We start from the raw sequence: 18,619 nt of genomic DNA, 5'->3' as shown, positions 1-18,619 counted from the left end.
CTGGGGAAGGGAACCAAAAAATGTTTGCAGAATTTTAGGTCCCCAAGAATACAGTGTCCTCCATCATTCTTAAAATGAAAGAAGTTTGGAACTACCAACACTTCCTAGAGATGGCCGCCCTGGCAAACTGAGCAATCAGGGGAGAAGGGCCTTGGTCAGGGAGGTGACCAAGAACTCAATGGTCACTCTGACAGAGTTCCTCAGTGGAGATGGGAGAATCTTCCCGAAGGACAGCCATCTCGGTAGCACCACCAATCAGGCCTTCATGGAAGTGGCCAGATGGAAGCCACTCCTCAGTAAAAGGCACATGACAGCCTGCTTGAAGTTTGCCAAAAGGCACCTAAAGAACTCTCAGACCATGAGAGACAAGATTCTCTGGTCTGATGAAACCAAGATTGAAGTATTTGGCCAGAATGCAAGGACAACAACCCTAAGCACACAGCCAAGACAACGCAAGAGTGGCTTCGGGACAGGTCTCTGAATGTCCTTGAGTGGCCCAGTCAGAGCCCGGACTTGAACTCTATCGAACATCTCTATCGAGACTTGAAAATAGCTGTGCAGCAACACTCCCCATCCAACCTGACAGAGCTTGAGAGGATCTGTAGGGAAGAAACTCCCCAAATACAGGTGTGCCAAGCTTGTAGCGTCATACCCAAGAAGACTCAAAGCTGTAATCAATGCCAAAGGTGCTTCAACAAAGTACTGAAAAGGGTCTGAATACTTATGTAAATGTGTTAGTTTATTTTAAATAAATGTGAAAACATTTCTAAAAACCTACTTTCGCTTTGTCATTATGGGGTATTGTGTGTAGTAGATTGATGAGGGGAAAAATTCTAATTTTATCCATTTTTAGAATAACGCTGTAATATAAAATGTGGAAAAAGTGAAGGAGTCGGAATACGTTCCGACTGCACCGTAAAGGGAAGCGGGTGCCATTTCGGACACAACCTAGGATTTGTTGACTCTACATGGCTGTAACATACAGAACAACTCTTTGGTACAGGTATATATACACAGACAATTTTATTTTTTTGAAAATCTCTTATTTTGGATGGGGGGGGGGGGGGGGGGGGGCTCTTATGAACATAATATTACTTAATGAAACCCACAAAACATGAGAAAACCAGTCTCTTATCCAATGAGAATGAATCAATGACAAGGTAGAACAATAACAGATTCTGTACAAACAAGGTCGTGTGGATTTTACTGATCCGAACAGCTAGACAGTCCTCTAAATGAATTTCCTGTGGAGAACTAGAAATCGTTCAGTCAGAAAAGAGAGAGAGTGGAGTGCAACCTACACGTTTGTTCATGTTCGTTTGCCCCATGTGCAACTTCCTAATACAAAACAAAATGCCTTATGGGTGAAGGTGTAACACATTAGTACTCTTAGCCTTTATCAGAGGAAAAACCAAGTGGTATCAAGTTATATGACAGAGAAAAGTGGTGAAAGGCACTAGTGACTACAGTTCCTTGATCGTGTTCTGCTCCAGGTCTTGTGCTGGGGTAGAACAAAGCAAGTGGTGGAGGGCACTAGTGACTACAGTTCCTTGATCGTGTTCTGCTCCAGGTCTTGTGCTGGGGTAGAACAAAGCAAGTGGTGGAGGGCACTAGTGACTACAGTTCCTTGATCGTGTTCTGCTCCAGGTCTTGTGCTGGGGTAGAACAAAGCAAGATGGTGGAGGGCACTAGTGACTACAGTTCCTTGAGCGTGTTCTGCTCCAGGTCTTGTGCTGGGGTAGAACAAAGCAAGTGGTGGAAGGCACTAGTGACTACAGTTCCTTGATCGTGTTCTGCTCCAGGTCTTGTGCTGGGGTAGAGCAAAGCAAGATGGTGGTGTAAATCACAAGTTATCTTACACTACATAACCAAAAATATGTGGACACCTACTCAACGAACATCTCATTCCAAAACCATTAATATGGAGTTGACGTTGCTTCCAGAGGTAGTTTGGAACTCGGTAGTGAGTGTTGCAACCAAGGAGATGATTTTAAACGTGCTTCAGCACTCGGTGGTCCCGTTCTGTGAGTTTGTGTGGCCTACCACTTCGTGGCTGAGCCGTTGTTGCTCCAAGACGTTTCCCACAACAACAGCATTTACAGCTGATCGTGGCACCTCTAGCAGGGCAGAAATTTGACAAAATGACTTTTTGGAAAGATGGCATCCTATGACGGTGCCACGTTGAAAGTCACTGAGCTCTTCAGTAAGGCCATTCTACTGGCAGTGTTTGTCTATGGAGATTGCACGGCTGCATGCTCGATTTTATACACCTGTCAGCATCGGGTGTGGCTGAAATAGCCAAATCCATTAATTTTGAAGGGGTGTCCACATACTTTGTATATATAGTGTACATGGGTGAGAAGTGTACAGAGCACAGAATTGTGGACCACCAAAACGATTGGTTTATATGGTCAGTGTTGTCTACTGGCTTCTTAAACATCAGTACAAAAGGAAAGAAAAAAGGAGAAACAAATATTTTTTTTAAAAGACAAAGAGTCCTTGATGATGACAATAAGAACAAAATGTAAGAATACAAACCAAAAATAAATAGCCATCTGTCAGATGATCCAATTGGAAAGTGATCTGTTGCAACAAGTCTCTCGTAAGAGGTTTAATTTGCATCCCAGTGGCCAGATGCCTCCACATCTAGGGATGTAATTCAGGGACGTGAAACGCTACTTTTACATTTGGAGTAATTTCGCACAGTATTTCCTAACTCCACAACAGCACACATTCTCAGATAAGCACACCTGATTCAACTATTCATCAGGTCCTCAGTGAGCTGTATCAGGTGTGTTTGTCTACAACAAAAGGCTGCTGTAGGGCTTTACTGGAGGACCGGAGTTGGGCTTTACTGGAGGACCGGAGTTGAGCTTTACTGGAGGACCGGAGTTGAGCTTTACTGGAGGACCGGAGTTGAGCTTTACTGGAGGACCGGAGTTGAGCTTTACTGGAGGACCGGAGTTGAGCTTTACTGGAGGACCGGAGTTGAGCTTTACTGGAGGACCGGAGTTGAGCTTTACTGGAGGACCGGAGTTGAGCTTTACTGGAGGACCGGAGTTGAGCTTTACTGGAGGACCGGAGTTGGGCTTTACTGGAGGACCGGAGTTGGGCTTTACTGGAGGACCGGAGTTGGGCTTTACTGGAGGACCGGAGTTGGGCTTTACTGGTGGACCGGAGTTGAGCTTTACTGGTGGACCGGAGTTGAGCTTTACTGGTGGACCGGAGTTGGGCTTACTGGAGGACCGGAGTTGGGCTTACTGGAGGACCGGAGTTGGGCTTACTGGAGGACCGGAGTTGGGATTACTGGAGGTTACATACTCCTGAACATAGCCCCAGGGTTTTACATTACAGTGGTTGGAAGGTTTCATCAGGGGCAAACCAGGCCGGGCCGCATTCAGCAGGGCAAAACGTTATGGAACGTTCGGATAGAACTCCTTAACGGAGAACAAACATGCCTCAATGACAAGTAGAAAAATGAGTTAAGTCAGCTCCAGTCATTCGAATTAGCTGCAACATTCAAAAACGTTTGTCGACTGAACAGGCCCTAGGTGTTTTGCATTGCAGTACTGGGGGGCCGTCACTGGGGGGCGATCCAGGGGTGGCGCAGGCAGTCTGCAGCTGTGGCTCTCTTCTCTGGTACCAGCTCCAGCATGGGGAGGAGGAAGTCAGCGAAACAATCAGCCTCCTCTTTGGACCACTCGTACTTATCCTGCAGCACCTCTAGTAACCCCCACGGCTTCAGCTTGGTGATGTGCTTCAGGTCCCCTAGGAAAGAGAAGAGACAGTCAGCCTCAGAGACACAGAAGGATTAGACCGAGAGAGAGACGGCAGTCAGCCAGCCAGCCAGCCAGGGTTTCACGTCACCACAGCACACGACAAGACTCACCACCATCACACACACACACCACTCAAGACTGTTACTAAAAGCTTTCCTTTAAATTACAGCATACAAGAAAATCCAACCCAAAAAACTTTGGCACTATGAAATACACGCATAGATGTACAACAAAGGAGAGAAAGGTCATTTAAAAACTTTTACATAACCACTTTTCTTTACCTTTCTTGGTGAAAAAATCCTTGGAATATCTCCCAGCTGTTACGAGTTTGTGTGGGACTTGCCCCAGCAGCTCGATGATCAATGCGATATGGTCTGCACAGACACAACGAGAGGAAAGAAACCGGGGGAAGAGAAGAGAACGAGACAAACAGAGTCATCAGACTTGGTGTGCCAGTCAGTCACAAGCCCACCCTGGGTGAGGGTGAAGGGGTCAGGGGGTCAGTCTGACAGCACTGAGGAACCCGCCTTTTATTTTGGGGGTGTACAGTCCCTTTTATTTTGGGGGTGTACAGTCCCTTTTATTTTGGGGGTGTACAGTCCCTTTTATTTTGGGGGTGTACAATCCCTTTTATTTTGGGGGTGTACAATCCCTTTTATTTTGGGGGTGTACAATCCCTTTTATTTTGGGGGTGTACAATCCCTTTTATTTTGGGGGTGTACAATCCCTTTTATTTTGGGGGTGTACAGTCCCTTTTATTTTGGGGGTGTACAGTCCCTTTTATTTTGGGGGTGTACAATCTCTATAACTACCTGTCAAACAGTACAAAGACCGCTGCCTAAAACTAAGTAGAGAACACCTTCACATGACAGACTAGATTTAAAGTGGTTCTGATTCTACGTAGTATACCAGTGTTGACATTTGGAATGTAGCAGTTGGGTCTCCTGGTGCTGTCAGAGGACATTGCCTGCTCTACTTCCCCACACAGTACCGCTGTCAGAGGACCTCGCCTGCTCTACCTCCCCACACAGTACCGCTGTCAGAGGACCTTGCCTGCTCTACCTCCCCACACTCACCAGGGCTGGCCACAGACACACAGTACCGCTGTCAGAGGACCTTGCCTGCTCTACCTCCCCACACCCCCCAGTGCTGGCCACAGACACACAGTACTGCTTCTGGTGAACCATTCCTGGGAGAATTTCCCACTCTGTGCATTGTGGTGGGGAACTTCCCAAACAACTCAATAAATCAGAGATATATATATATATATATATATAAATAAAAGAGAGAGAGACATGAGAAAGTGGAGGAAGAGAGAAAGCCAGGAGGAAGCAGAGAGGAAGAAAGAAGCAGAACAGAGCCAAGCGGCAGCATATTTTGGGGCGCCCGAGTGGCGCAGCGGTCTAAGGCACTGCATCTCAGCGCTAGAGGCGTCCAGGCTGTATCACAACTGGCCGTGAATGAGTCCCATAGGGCGGCACACAATTGGCCAAGCTTGGTCCGGTTTTGGCCGGTGTAAATAACAACTTGTTCTTCAATGACTTGCCTAGTTAAGTAAAAGCTTAAATAAAACACTATTAAGACAACGAGAACGTAGTATGACATGAAGCACATGTAGACGACAACCACAGTATCTTTACCAACTGAACACCTTCAGTCTTTGGAACAGAGCTGTCAGAAACCATAGCGATAATCCATTCAACACCATCCTCTCTGTAGATTTCTCTCTACGGCAGAAACTAGTTTCAGTAGACTGAAGTCACAAAGCAGAAGGAAGACAATGTCTGCTACACGCAGACATTACAAGCCAGTAAGTTAAAAGATGGACATGGAGTTAGAAGATCCTCAGATCAACTCACATGTCTTACTATACTTGACATTCAAAATCCTATTTTCACTAAACCTAACCCTATAATAGCCTTTAAAAACAGTGAGGACTGTCCTCAACTTCTACATTTTAGCTTATTTATGATTCTTGTAAGGACTTCTGGTACTCACAAGTAGAGTAATACGTGTCCACACGCACAACATCGGGCCAATCTATAACTAGGTGTTCAGGTTCAAGGTGTGAGTAGTCAACACGTGGCTGCAGCAGATGGAGAGCTGTAGCTTATGACAGTTAGCCCTGGGCTAGCTTCCACCTACCTCTGCAAATACCTAACGTGCCACTGAATCAAATCAAGCTGTGCCAAATAGATGTATTTTTATTTTTATTAAAGTTACTCAACGTACGCAAGTCTGAGCAAAAAGCCTAGCAGAGGAGGAGAAGGAGGAGGAGGCAGATGAGTAGAGGGTGTGGGGAGGAGGAGAAGGAGGAGGAGTAGAGGGCGTGGGGAGGAGAAGGAGGAGGAGGCAGATGAGTAGAGGGCGTAGGGAGGAGGAGAAGGAGGAGGCAGAAGAGTAGAGGGCGTGGGAAACTATAGAGGATGTGCAGTGTTGACAGAAATATAGCTCCAATTGTCACGAGGGGGAAAATAAACACAGGAATGCAGGTAGGTACTCAACATCACATGATCATAGATTTACTCATAACAATAATGTCCAATAAACACCTAGCAGGTTATTACGTAACAGAAAAGCTGTAAAAGAGGGGTGGATAGGTTAACATAGCAGGTTATTACGTAACAGAAAAGCTGTAAAAGAGGGGTGGATAGGTTAATTAACACATAGCAAGTTATTACATAGCAGAAAAGCTGTAAAAGAGGCGTGGATAGGTTAATTAACACATAGCAGGTTATTACGTAACAGAAAAGCTGTAAAAGAGGGTGGATAGGTTAATTAACAAATAGCAGGTTATTACGTAACAGAAAAGCTGTAAAAGAGGGGTGGATAGGTTAACATAGCAGGTTATTACGTAACAGAAAAGCTGTAAAAGAGGGTGGATAGGTTAATTAACACATAGCAGGTTATTACGTAACAGAAAAGCTGTAAAAGAGGGTGGATAGGTTCATAATAACAGGTAGCAGGTTTTTAAAATCTGAACATTACTTTCCAGTCCAAGTCAAGGCTTTAAAATAATCTGGGAAACTGGCCCTTTAGGATTTGACTATAGCTGACTTATACAACGTTCTATAGTCAACAACTTCATCTCTCCTATTAAACACATGGTATGACAATGATAGACCAGATGGCTACAGTAATGAACAGGCCCAGGCTAGCTGACACATGCTAAAACAATGTGTCCAGATGGCTATTAAACCAATTACAAAATCACTGTAGTCTTTACTGTCAACTAGACTACTAATCAATATTGTACCATGAAATGCATTGCACAGTATTGTACTCACCACCTACTGCATAATGTAGAACTCTTGGTTTTTAAATCATTAATGCATTTATGAATATTTAGGACCAAGTAAAATCCCAAAGTGACAAGAAGAGATTGAATGAAAACCTATTAATATTTCGGAAGGCATTTCACAGTATGCAAACGGTTAATGCCAAGAATCCAAAACATCTCTTCTCTGTAGGCCAAGGCTCTTCAACCCTGTTCCTGGAGAGCTACCCTCCTGTTGGTTTACACCAGGGCTCTCCAACCCTGTTCCTGGAGAGCTACCCTCCTGTAGGTTCACAGCAGGGCTCTTCAACCCTGTTCCTGGAGAGCTACCCTCCTGTTGGTTTACACCAGGGCTCTCTAACCCTGTTCCTGGAGAGCTACCCTCCTGTTGGTTTACACCAGGGCTCTCTAACCCTGTTCCTGGAGAGCTACCCTCCTGTAGGTTCACAGCAGGGCTCTTCAACCCTGTTCCTGGAGAGCTACCCTCCTGTAGGTTCACAGCAGGGCTCTTCAACCCTGTTCCTGGAGAGCTGCTCTCCAACCCTGTTCCTGGAGAGCTACCCTCCTGTAGGTTCACACCAGGGCTCTCCAACCCTGTTCCTGGAGAGCTAGACTCCTGTAGGTTCACACCAGGGCTCTCCAACCCTGTTCCTGGAGAGCTACCCTCCTGTTGGTTTACACCAGGGCTCTCTAACCCTGTTCCTGGAGAGCTACCCTCCTGTAGGTTCACAGCAGGGCTCTTCAACCCTGTTCCTGGAGAGCTACCCTCCTGTAGGTTCACAGCAGGGCTCTTCAACCCTGTTCCTGGAGAGCTGCTCTCCAACCCTGTTCCTGGAGAGCTACCCTCCTGTAGGTTCACACCAGGGCTCTCCAACCCTGTTCCTGGAGAGCTAGACTCCTGTAGGTTCACACCAGGGCTCTCCAACCCTGTTCCTGGAGAGCTACCCTCCTGTAGGTTTTAACTCCAACCCCAGTTGTAAATAACCGGATTCAGCTGATAAGCCAGCTAATTATTAGAATCAGGTATGTAAGATTAGCACAGAGGCAACCTTCTAAAATTAGACTACTAAACATATATTCAAATCAAGCAGATTAATATTCGGCTGCATAACTACCTTCGTCCCTGGAGTAATCTTCCCCGGAATGAGGCTCAAACAAGTAGTCCCCAGTGGCCAGCTCAAACGCCTGCAGAGAAGGACACAATAAACAACAACAAAACACAGACAGCCTAATGGCAGGAAGCAGACCGTGTACGTGTAGGGAGGAAGATCTTGGAAAGCCATTCTAAATAGGATCTCCTTCTTGTACAGATGTCCCTCTTTCTTCCATCAGAGTCAATTATCTGACTGGCTGACAGCCGTGGTATATCAGATCGTATAGCACAGGTATGACAAAATATTTATTTGTACTGCTCTAATTACATTGGCAACCAGTTTATAATAGCAATAAGGCTCCTCAGCGGTTTGTGGTAGATGGCCAATGTATCCGACGCAACGCGGAGTGCCTGTACTTAAGAACAGCCGTTAGCCGTGGTATATTGGCCATATACCACACCCCCTCATGCCTTATTGCTTAATTATTCCAAGTGGGGAAATTCACATGGCTAGCAAAAGGGAATTATAGTCTGTCGTAGCGTCGCAATCCATCCAAGACGGCATCCAATTACAGCAAGGAAATAACTAAATTAATGTCTTCTACTTTCTGTTTATTTACTGGTTTTAAAATGTTGTTTTATTTGAATGTAAAGTGTGTTGTTGTCCAGTCTTACCATGCAGGCTGTACTCCATATGTCAGCTGGTGTGTTGTAGCCAGACCCTATGAGCACCTCTAGAGAACGGTACTGTCTCGTCTGGATGTCTTCCGTAAAGTGCTTGTGCTGCGGAGTAGAGAGAAAGGGACAAGGGGGAGCCAGGTCAATGAGACTGCTATTGCAGAACTGGGTTCAAGCAGTGTTTAAAAAAAAATTTTTTTAAAATAAAATAAAAAAATTACTTTCCACATTTGATTGAGCCTGTATAGAGTGGCAGCTGGGGGGGGGGGGGGGTTGATTTTTTTGGGGGGGATTATTCCATTTGCAAACTCAAGCAAGCAGGTAGGCGACATGAATGACAGGGGAAGACTTAAGCAGGAAATCCCTTAGGTCATCTGCACACAGATACTCACCAGCCAGCAGGCGTTGCCCAGGTCTGCTATCTTGACCTTCAGTCTGTCTGCGTTGAGTGGCTCCAGAGGGTTCACCAGGAGGTTCCCCGCTGCTAATTTGGCTGTATCGAGAGAGAGAGAAACTCAGAAACCTGCCATTACAACACTGATCTGACCGTCAAATAAAGAAGGAATACAACAATGTGCTGTACTGTAGTCGACGCCCACACCAAAATCTAATTAGCATAATAATCCAAAATCCGCCCGTTTAAATAAACAAATGTGTGATTTTTAATACCCGTCTTCTCACCATCCTTCAGACTCTCCTGTTCTCCTCCATACTGGACGTTCTCCAGCACCTCCTCTCCACGACTCCTGCCCTGCGCCTCCTCTGTGACTTCCACTTGACTCCTTTCCTGATTCTTCTGCTCCTCCGATGATAGCTCCTCCCGGCCACCAAAGCTTTTCGTCTCAGTCTCGGATGCTTTAGTCTTTATTTCAGCCTCCTTCCTGGTCGGTGCTCCACTCCCCTCCTCACTCTCTGGGGTATCCGGGGACACCAGGCCGTTATACACGGGTCGAGGTGATGGAGACTCCTGAAGAAGAGGACAATCCCCTGTTTGGTCTACGTTGCCGTTATGTTGGTCTTGCTCTCTCCACTGTGCCTTCCTCTCCTCCGTTTCATTGTCCCCTGCCTCAGGATGAAGGCCGTTACAGTTCACTTCTGCGTCTGTTATTATCCCTTCTGGTCCTAACCACGTCACCTCCGCACCCGCAATGCATCCTGGGTAAATGAGAAAATAACATTAGATCTAGTGGAGGCTGGACTAGTAGTTCCCTTCTAATTAGTCTAATTCTGTGTTCTTAATCCTAATCTGGGAGACCCAACTGGGTGTGCAGGCTTTTTTGTCCCAGCTCAGCTGGTTCAACTAATCAAGGGCTTGATAATTAGTAGATTAGTTGAATCAGGTGCATCACTGCTGAGCAAAAAGCCTGTACAACCCAGTGTGGATCTCCAGGCCCATGATTGAAAAATACTAATGTCCCCTTGAGTGACAAAGTAGTATTGAATTACAGAAAGTCACCTGCTGTGTCTTGGCTGGCTACTTCCTGTAAGGAGACTTGTCTGAGAGGAGCACAATATGGCCGCTGCTGCTTGGGAGATACAGGAGACTCCGGATCCTCGTCGTCATCCTCCTCCTCCTCCTCCTCCTCCTCCCCCCTCTCCGGAGCCTTCTCCATCTCCTCCAGATCCAGAATGCACTTCTCCAACAGCTCCGCCTGACGCTTCTGCTTCTTCTTTAACTTCTTCTTCTTGTTCTTGGACATTTTGGTCGTCTGGAGAGGAGGAAGAAGCAGGACAGACAGGACTGACGTCAACAGGGTTTACTGAATACAATAGCTACTGGTTGTGGTTGCAGTAGCACAGTAACACTGAATGGCTGAAATTGTACGAAAAAGGCAATGAGTGAAAAGGGGAGACTTACTGCTTTTGGAGCTGGAGCTGTGCTGACTGAAAATAGAACAAAGCCAAATCAACATACTTCTGTACACCAAAGTACCGTATTTCGGGAAACTTTTGCACGAGTGCTGCTGTCTGTGTGTCGGCGTCTGTGCGGTGCGTATGTGGGGTGCATGGACTTAACCCTTACCTGCGGACCCTGAGGGAGGGGGAGCCCCTGCTTTCTGCCACTCTGTAGCCTCCGCGGCCAGCCTCCTCACGTACGGCTCATTCACCGTCAACAGGATGTTCTCTGGCTTGATGTCAGTGTGGATGATCTCACACTTGGTGTGAAGGTAGTCCAACCCCTGGAGAACCTGCACAATGGGCACCAATTATTTTATTTAACTAGGCAAGTCAGTTAAGAACAAATTCTTATTTACAATAACGTCCTAGCCCGGCCAAACCCTCCCCTAAACCCAGACACCGCCGCACTATGGGACTCCTGATTACAGCCGGGTTGTGATACAGCCCGGGATCGAACCAGGGTGGGGCTGTATTGAAGCCTCTAGAGCTTCAGACTGCTGCACCACTCAGTAATACTAGTCCCATCCCTCTTGGTCATTGGTCAAGGAAGTCTGGAAATCAATTTCCCTTCAGCCAGAGGTCATGTGATAGCGTAAGTAGATAAGTAAATGAGACATTCAAAAAAAATAGGACTGAATCGTTTTTAAATGAATCTTTACAAGGTCAATGAGGTGAAGGATCAGTAGCAAGGTTGGTGCCAATTCAATTTCAATTCATTGCTTTTCAATGGAGGAAATAAGGAATCTTAATTCACTTGCTGAATTGATATGGAACTGACCCCAATCCTGATCAGCAACAAGGTCTAGGATTAGGTTTGGATAGCCAGGGTATGGAGGACTACGCCCTGCGGTATTACCTGTCGTATGATGGTCTTGACGCAGGGCAGTGGAAGGCCCTGGTAGTTGGACTTGATGATCCACTTCAGTAGGTGGTGCCCCAGCACCTCAAACACCATGCACACATGAGTCCCGTTGATGCCGGAGATCTTGAAGTCATCCAGTAGCTGAACCACCATCTCCCTCTTGGGGTCGTCAGGGTCCGTGTTTCTCACCTACGAATCACAACAACAAAAAGAAAACAGGAAATAAAATAAAAACTTATCAGAACAAAATGTCTGAAATGGACAAGGAAGAAAAGGAAGCATTTTTACAGATGACAATATCAGGCTGATGTCATGCTGGTGAGTATGCTTGACCAAGTTAATACTCACAGATCTGAGCAGTTTGATCTCATCTACAGCCGTCTCTGTGTAATGCTCTGCACTCTTCACCACTTTCATAGCCACAAACCTCTTCACCCTACAAAACAAACAGTCAGTCAGTCAGTCAAGCTGACACAGAAGATGATGTATGTTTGATTCTATGCAATATAGGATTATTTCAGCAACAACAAAAAAGTTGATTTAACAAATACTGCTTCTGGTATTGTGAGGATGTGTTGATCTGAATCTAGTGTGATGCAGTCTCAGGCCTTCACAGACAATGATATGAGAAGTGATCTTACTGAATGTCCCAAGCCAGCCACACAGTGGAGAAGTGTCCCCAGCCCAGCTTCCTGATCACATGGTACCTCCCATTGAACAGGTCTCCTATCTTCACATGGTGGTAGCCACCTAGAAACGCAGCAGAGGGAGATAGAGAACATCATTCAAATGAGTCATTGGCTCAGCCCTAAAGTCCAAAATAACCTAAATACGCATGTAGACTATTGTTGACTCCCAAGTTAATGTATTATAACTAGAGAGGACTAATAATGAAATAACATTCTACTTTTAAAAAGTCATACAATGGGTTGGTTGACTTTGCCAACTTTAAACTCTTGGCTCTGCCTGAAACCAGTGGCAAGTTTCACATATTAGGAAGGAACGTAACTTTCTGGTCAGTTCTATCCACACAGCCAGAACTCAGAAAGCAGACACCGCAGGAACTCCCTAGAGACTAGCTGGGGCACTTCATCATTGTCACACCCCTCACCCTCGCCGCAGTCATCCCCTCACCCTCGCCGCAGTCATCCCCTCACCCTCGCCGCAGTCATCCCCTCACCCTCGCCGCAGTCATCCCCTCACCCTTGCAGTAGTCATTGGGATCCTCCTGCTCCTCATCATCAGAGCCTAAGATCTCCTCAGGCTCATCTGGTTCCTGGGGAGAGGCCTCTGGCTGGGGCTGCTGCTGGGGTGCTGTACCCCTGGGGTGGGCTGGCTGTCTGGATGGAGGACACGCATAACAATGGTTAGAGACCTTCTTCCTGAGCACTTGGCACAGGCTGTGACAATATTTACCAATACTGTTCAGTGTTCAACTTTTCCCTCTTTCCTTAAAAATCACGAGTGGAACTCGTTTCAATAATATATTTTTCAGTCACAGAAAATAATACATGACAAAACATTTGGGTATTTCTGGAAGACCTACTAATGTATATTACTAATGGCACTAAGATGATATGTTGTTGTATAACAGCACTGTATCAGATCTACATTCTATAACCATCTTTTCCAGAGAAAACGTGACATTTTTCCAAGAAACGAGTGATACTTGCATGGCATTTAATACAGGACTGTCACCCTTTCCATTCACGACATCTCACAGTAGAGTGACAGCCCACTAACTGTAAGGGATAATCAGTGTGTGTAGGTGGGGGGGGGGGGGGCTAGGCGTTCTATGGAAAATAGTGAACAATATTCCACCGAGTTGCATTATTTTCCAGAGAACGCATAGAGCCCCGAGGTGATTATGCCTTTTATACCATGGCTATAACTTTAACACATTGGCGTCTAGAACTGTGTTCAACATCCACCGAAGTTGCTAGAACTTTTTACTAGATACAGCTACTGTAGTTGCCTTGGTAACCAAACCAACACACTTGCTAGTTTAGCTAACCAAACCATCAGTCCTATAGCTTGCCAATATGAAAATTGAATTCAACAACGCCAATAATGTTTTCAATTCGGGTTTTGCTTTCAAAAGCAGCCCCAAACATGGAAGAATGAACTATAGACATTGAATTCTACTGTGAAATATACTGTTTATTTTAGCAATAAGGCATGAGGGGTTGTGGTATATGGCCAATATACTATGGCTAAGAGCTGTTCTTAGGCAGAACGCATCACCGAGTGCCTGGACACAGCCCTTAGCTGTGGTATATTGGCCATATACCACAAACCCATGAGTTGCCTTATTGCGAATATAAACTGATTACCAACTTAATTAGAGCAGCAAAAATAAATGTTTTGTCATACCTTTGGTATATGGTCTGATATACCACGGCTGTCAGCCAATCAGCATTCAAGGATCTAACCACCCAGTTTATAAAGGGAAATAATGCAAGCTCTAGAATGCCCTTCAAACCAATCAGATGTGAGGGGGATGCTGATATATCCTCCAAACACCGGCTTTGAGGGCATTATGACTTTTATACAATGACTTACATATCCAAATATAAAAAAAAATATTTACATATTTTCATTAAAAACATTTTGATGAATATATTCATACCAATTCATCCTTCCACAATATAAAGTTCCGACACAAATCGTTACCCAAGCCGGCTGGTCGTTCGTTCTATCGGTTTGGTTGCCAGAGACGCAACCCCGTCGTTTGTTCTAAATATTCCATTGCCATACTGGCTGGCAACGACCTTATCCCTTGCATTGCTAGCTAGCCAACTATGGCTAACTTAGTCACGTCAAAATGTGCAGCCAGAATAACAGCAAAGCAGTGCATTTGCATAAGCTGTTTTCTAGTGACATTTATTTTGATACATCCGTAACAATGAGCTAACGAGGTGCGATTTAGCCTGGCATAGAAAATGTGCTCTCTCGTCAGGACACTGATGTTCAGAGGAGCTAGTCAACAACACAGCTAACACAATCACTTCAAACTGTAGCTGGAAAGACTGAAAACTAGCTGCACTTCGTTTCATTTGACCTGTTTTCCACTGATAGTTCTTTGAATATATCCAGAAAAATGATGCTGATTCATGGCTGGCTGACAAAAGCTGCCTACCTAAATGGTCTCATCCCAACAAGATTATTACTGGGGGACAACCGGAGATCGAATTTGAATATTGAAACAATGTTGCAGATGTCAGAGAGACAGACATCAAGGTTTATACAATCTCTGCTGTTGAAAACTAAAATTTTGGTTTAGATGATTTTTAATCTAGAGATCAAGTTTATAAATTGCCTGGCTGGGCTGATGAGACAGTGGATTGCGCAGTCAGATTGAAGAGTAAATAGGCATTACAACGCCATAAATTTAGCCGGTTGTAATTTGTGGACTAGACACCAGCTGGAATGCGGTTTTAACCAATCAGCATTCAGGATTAGACCCACCCATTGCATAATCCTCTATAAAACAATGTTCACACATATACATAGGATGACTACAGTTTGCGAATCCATTGTTTTGAAGGACAACATTAACTTGAGTCATTTTGCTTATGTAATGTTTAAAATGTGATTTATGAATGATTTATAAATGATTTAGCATTGTTTAGGTCAGCAAAAGGAGGAAGTGACAAACGAATAACAACTTCAAGGGCAGGGCGTTTTCCCTTATTCATAACGTTGTGCTTCAGCTGGCCCGTGCTGAGGACTTCATCGTTCTCCTGCTGCTCTAAATAGCAGCACAACAGCTAGGCATTACATAATATCGGGCCTACAGAAAGGATGTCTGCTGGCATAGTGTGGGTTGGCTCGGCTGTTGTTGGGTAAACCACAGAGATCTCAATCCGTTCTATAGGAACATTAACTAAAATACTCAACATCATTCAGAATATTGAAAATGGGTGTTATAGGATTATTTTTTTTTTAGGTATATTTTTGTTCAGGGCAGGCCCAAGTGTCACCTACATTTGTACTAAACTTTGTGCAGGCGCTACTCAAAAATCAGGCCCTCGAGGCCAGTTACACTTCTGCCAGCTTTCAATCTCGCCTCCTACTTAGGGACTGATTTAGTGTAGGCCTAGGACACCAATTAACTGCATGCAAATTAACAATCCGATGGAAACAAAACCCAGAAGGGCATTTGGTGCCCCAGGAGTAGCCCTGCTCTACGCATTCAGATGTCCATATCTACCTTAGACGTGTCGTGGTCTCACACACACACACACGATACCATACACTGATGTGATGGGAAGTTTGTGTCACTATGTAAATAGACGTTATTAGCTCATTACATTTCCAGATATGCTGCATTCCTTCTGAAGACAGAGAATAAGCCAGACACACTCAAAGCCAACCAATTAACTGCTGCTATGGAAACGAGGGACAGGTGCCATCTAAAGTCTTTTCCCGAAACTTCACACAACAAAAAACAACTTTCATTGCATTTTTCATACAACATCTTATATAGTTTCATTGCTAAATAAAGAATTAACTGGTGCTTATGGTATGTGGTAGAAAACGGGTGTACTTGAATTTGACAGGCAACTGACAATTTATTAAAAACTAAAAATACACGACATCACGACATCTGCCGCAAGTGAAGTGTGGTAGTAATTGTGGCTCTCGTCGACATGCCGGACCACAGTCAGTCCTTTTTCAGGACCCAATGGAAACGTGATTCAATGCTTATGGTCAAACTAAATGCCCTGTGTCAAATGTAGCGAGACATGCTAACACAATTACTCACTTCTTGCTCGACTTCTTTGCTTTCGCCCTCTTCTTCCTTGCCTGAAGTGCTAGAACTGTAAATGCAAAGGATTTATTTTTTTTAAAGACACATTTATTCAATATCTAGCTAACTTAACTATCCCATTTCTGGTGAACCAGTATTTTAGGAGCTATATGTTTCTTCATCTGGGTTGAACGTTATGTGCTAGCTAGCTAACGTTAGTTAGCCAAAGACATTTGAAAGCTGACTGAGGTATATCAAATAAATGATTAGCTAGCTAGCTAACGTTAGCAAACATTTGTTAGCTATTGTCGCAGAAAACATAAAGGAACTCAATTCTGGTTCGTATTTACAAAAGTGAAGACAGTGATTGAAAATATTCAGTAACGTCCTCTTTTTTAAAAAAACAGGAAGAGCCACTGAGATGTTTGGCACCAACGTTCACTGAAGATCTGTCGTATAAATATTGCATTATTCCCTCCACGTTTACTCAATTACTTTTTCCATGAAAAGCACATGAAATAGCAGTTAGACATGATTGTAGGGTCAGGTTGACGGTGCTAATTAGTTAGTATAAAGGTAGCTAGCTGAGCCAATGCGTTCAGCTTAGCAAGAGATGCAGTTCCACAAAACACTTCGTACATAAAGATTGTCGATATAATGAACTGTCACTTTTTTAAAAAACGACATCCATTGACATTTGTTATTAATATGTTAACACACAACTGATTAAACGTTTGTATTTTGTGTCTTTATGAAGATTACCTTTTCTCTCCATGTTGGATCCGGTAGTTTCAGAGACGTTCGTTCTGCCAGCAGCACAAACGATGACGTCACTATAGTATGGCAATAAGGAAACCTTCAGATTAAAAGCCCGCGTTTCAACATTGCAAAGTCAACAACTGACTTAAAAACATATATTTTATCCAACATTTTTTATTTTTTATGTTAAGGCCCAGTGCAGTCAAAATACGTTTTTCCTGTGTTTTATGTCATATTGTACAGCAGCTGATAAAACTAACACTGTAAAAGCTTGAAAAAGTTCAGTGTTATTCGCTGATACAGTAGTTGCTGGTTGAAAATACAATCTACACAGGGCCTTCTAAATCACCAGGTTGTGGGTGGGAGTTTCAGCTTTACATGGTGACATTGACGTGATAAATTGTTTAATAGACCAATAACAACGAGTTCCAAACCCCTCCGCCAGTAACTACTAGTTATATTTTCTCTTCGTTATTTATCTTCGTATGACAAGGATTAAAAAGGATTTGCCAGTAGACTTGATTCACGATGATGACTGCTAGCTAAGTGAAAGTACGATGTTGACATGATCAGTCCAATCAAAGCTACTGTACATAACGTGATTTGACTTAATTTATGTGGCCAATGACCTTGAGCCTTCTTGGAAGGGCACTTGTAATATAACTCTACGGTAGGATCCAAAAGGCTGAAATTTTGGATGTCTACCATTACTAAAACTGTCGTTCTGCCCCTGAACAAGGCAGTTAACCCACTGTTCCTAGGCCGTCATTGTAAATAAGAATTTGTTCTTAACTGACTTGCCTAGTTAAATAAAAGGTAAAAATCAAATTAAAAAAAAGACTGAAGCTAGGGGATTGCGTAAGGTCCCCATGAGTGACAGAATAGTGAGCCAATCACGGCGCAATGCTACTATTTTCTGCTGGCCCGACCCACCACCACAGAAAGCACTGAGCTAGACTGAAACACCTGCATTTTGGATCTGCCTTACTCAAGAAAACAAACAAGAGACCAAGGTTGTGTGCGGCTTTATTAACTCAATTATATATATATATATATATTTTACATTGTTTGCAAACTGATATGTGACACATTAATGTCCAAATAACATGCAGCCCCCCCCCCCCTCCCCCTCCCACAAAGAAATGTGGGTCTCAAAACAGGTGGGGCAGAATGACTAGTCGCCACTGAATACAGCGTATTACACATTGGGCTATAGCAACAACAACAAAGCTTGATGGAAAATACTCAGCAGGGTCTCTACTAACCAAATATGTTCAGGTTTTCTCATACACATCCAGGAGCACTTCATACCCCTCTATTTAAATAGAGTTGAACATACCAATATTTGTGTAAACTTTCAAAATAATAATGCTGATCTATTTTTCCTAGATTGTTGCAACGCTGTGCAACACGTTTCACTGCACTAGAGTGCTTCGAAAATCGATTTTCCCAATGTTTAGTGTCTTTGCAGGGGGACTCTTATTTTGAGAGAAAAAAAGTTCAGCATAACTTCCTGCTG

General features: G+C 44.2%; 1 protein-coding gene across 2 annotated transcripts; it reads right to left on the bottom strand.

Moving 5' to 3' along the window:
* Positions 1-1,008: 1,008 nt before the first annotated feature.
* On the bottom strand, positions 1,009-17,149 carry LOC139368973 (SRSF protein kinase 1-like). Of its 2 annotated transcripts, none has more exons than XM_071108505.1 (15): positions 17,104-17,149; positions 16,357-16,411; positions 12,792-12,928; positions 12,230-12,338; positions 11,937-12,024; positions 11,583-11,777; positions 10,851-11,016; positions 10,686-10,711; positions 10,284-10,536; positions 9,509-9,982; positions 9,220-9,320; positions 8,825-8,932; positions 8,172-8,241; positions 4,061-4,153; positions 1,009-3,768 (listed from the first exon to the last, which is right to left on the bottom strand). In XM_071108505.1, exons 1-15 carry the CDS (start codon positions 17,114-17,116, stop codon positions 3,581-3,583), a joined length of 2,076 nt encoding a protein of 691 aa, XP_070964606.1. In that variant the 5' UTR covers positions 17,117-17,149; the 3' UTR covers positions 1,009-3,580. The 2 variants fall into 2 exon arrangements, with proteins under 2 accessions (XP_070964606.1, XP_070964605.1); XM_071108504.1 differs by having other exon boundaries at positions 3,388-3,768; positions 9,497-9,982.
* Between the last annotated feature and the right edge of the window lie 1,470 nt (positions 17,150-18,619).

Source organism: Oncorhynchus clarkii, chromosome 16 (assembly GCF_045791955.1).
Source record: "Oncorhynchus clarkii lewisi isolate Uvic-CL-2024 chromosome 16, UVic_Ocla_1.0, whole genome shotgun sequence".
Classification (NCBI taxonomy): Eukaryota; Metazoa; Chordata; class Actinopteri; order Salmoniformes; family Salmonidae; genus Oncorhynchus; species Oncorhynchus clarkii.
The sequence above is the reverse complement of the archived record's forward strand: the minus strand, read 5'-3'. Positions and strand labels throughout refer to the sequence as shown.

Excerpts from the sequence above, each read along its gene's own strand:
- LOC139368973 (XM_071108504.1), bottom strand. Across the intron at positions 12,929-16,356 it reads GCAAAGAAGTCGAGCAAGAA|ACAGCCAGCCCACCCCAGGG; the intron begins GTGAGTAATTGT and ends TCCTCCATCCAG. Across the intron at positions 10,537-10,685 it reads CAGCTCCAGCTCCAAAAGCA|ACGACCAAAATGTCCAAGAA; the intron begins GTAAGTCTCCCC and ends CCTCCTCTCCAG.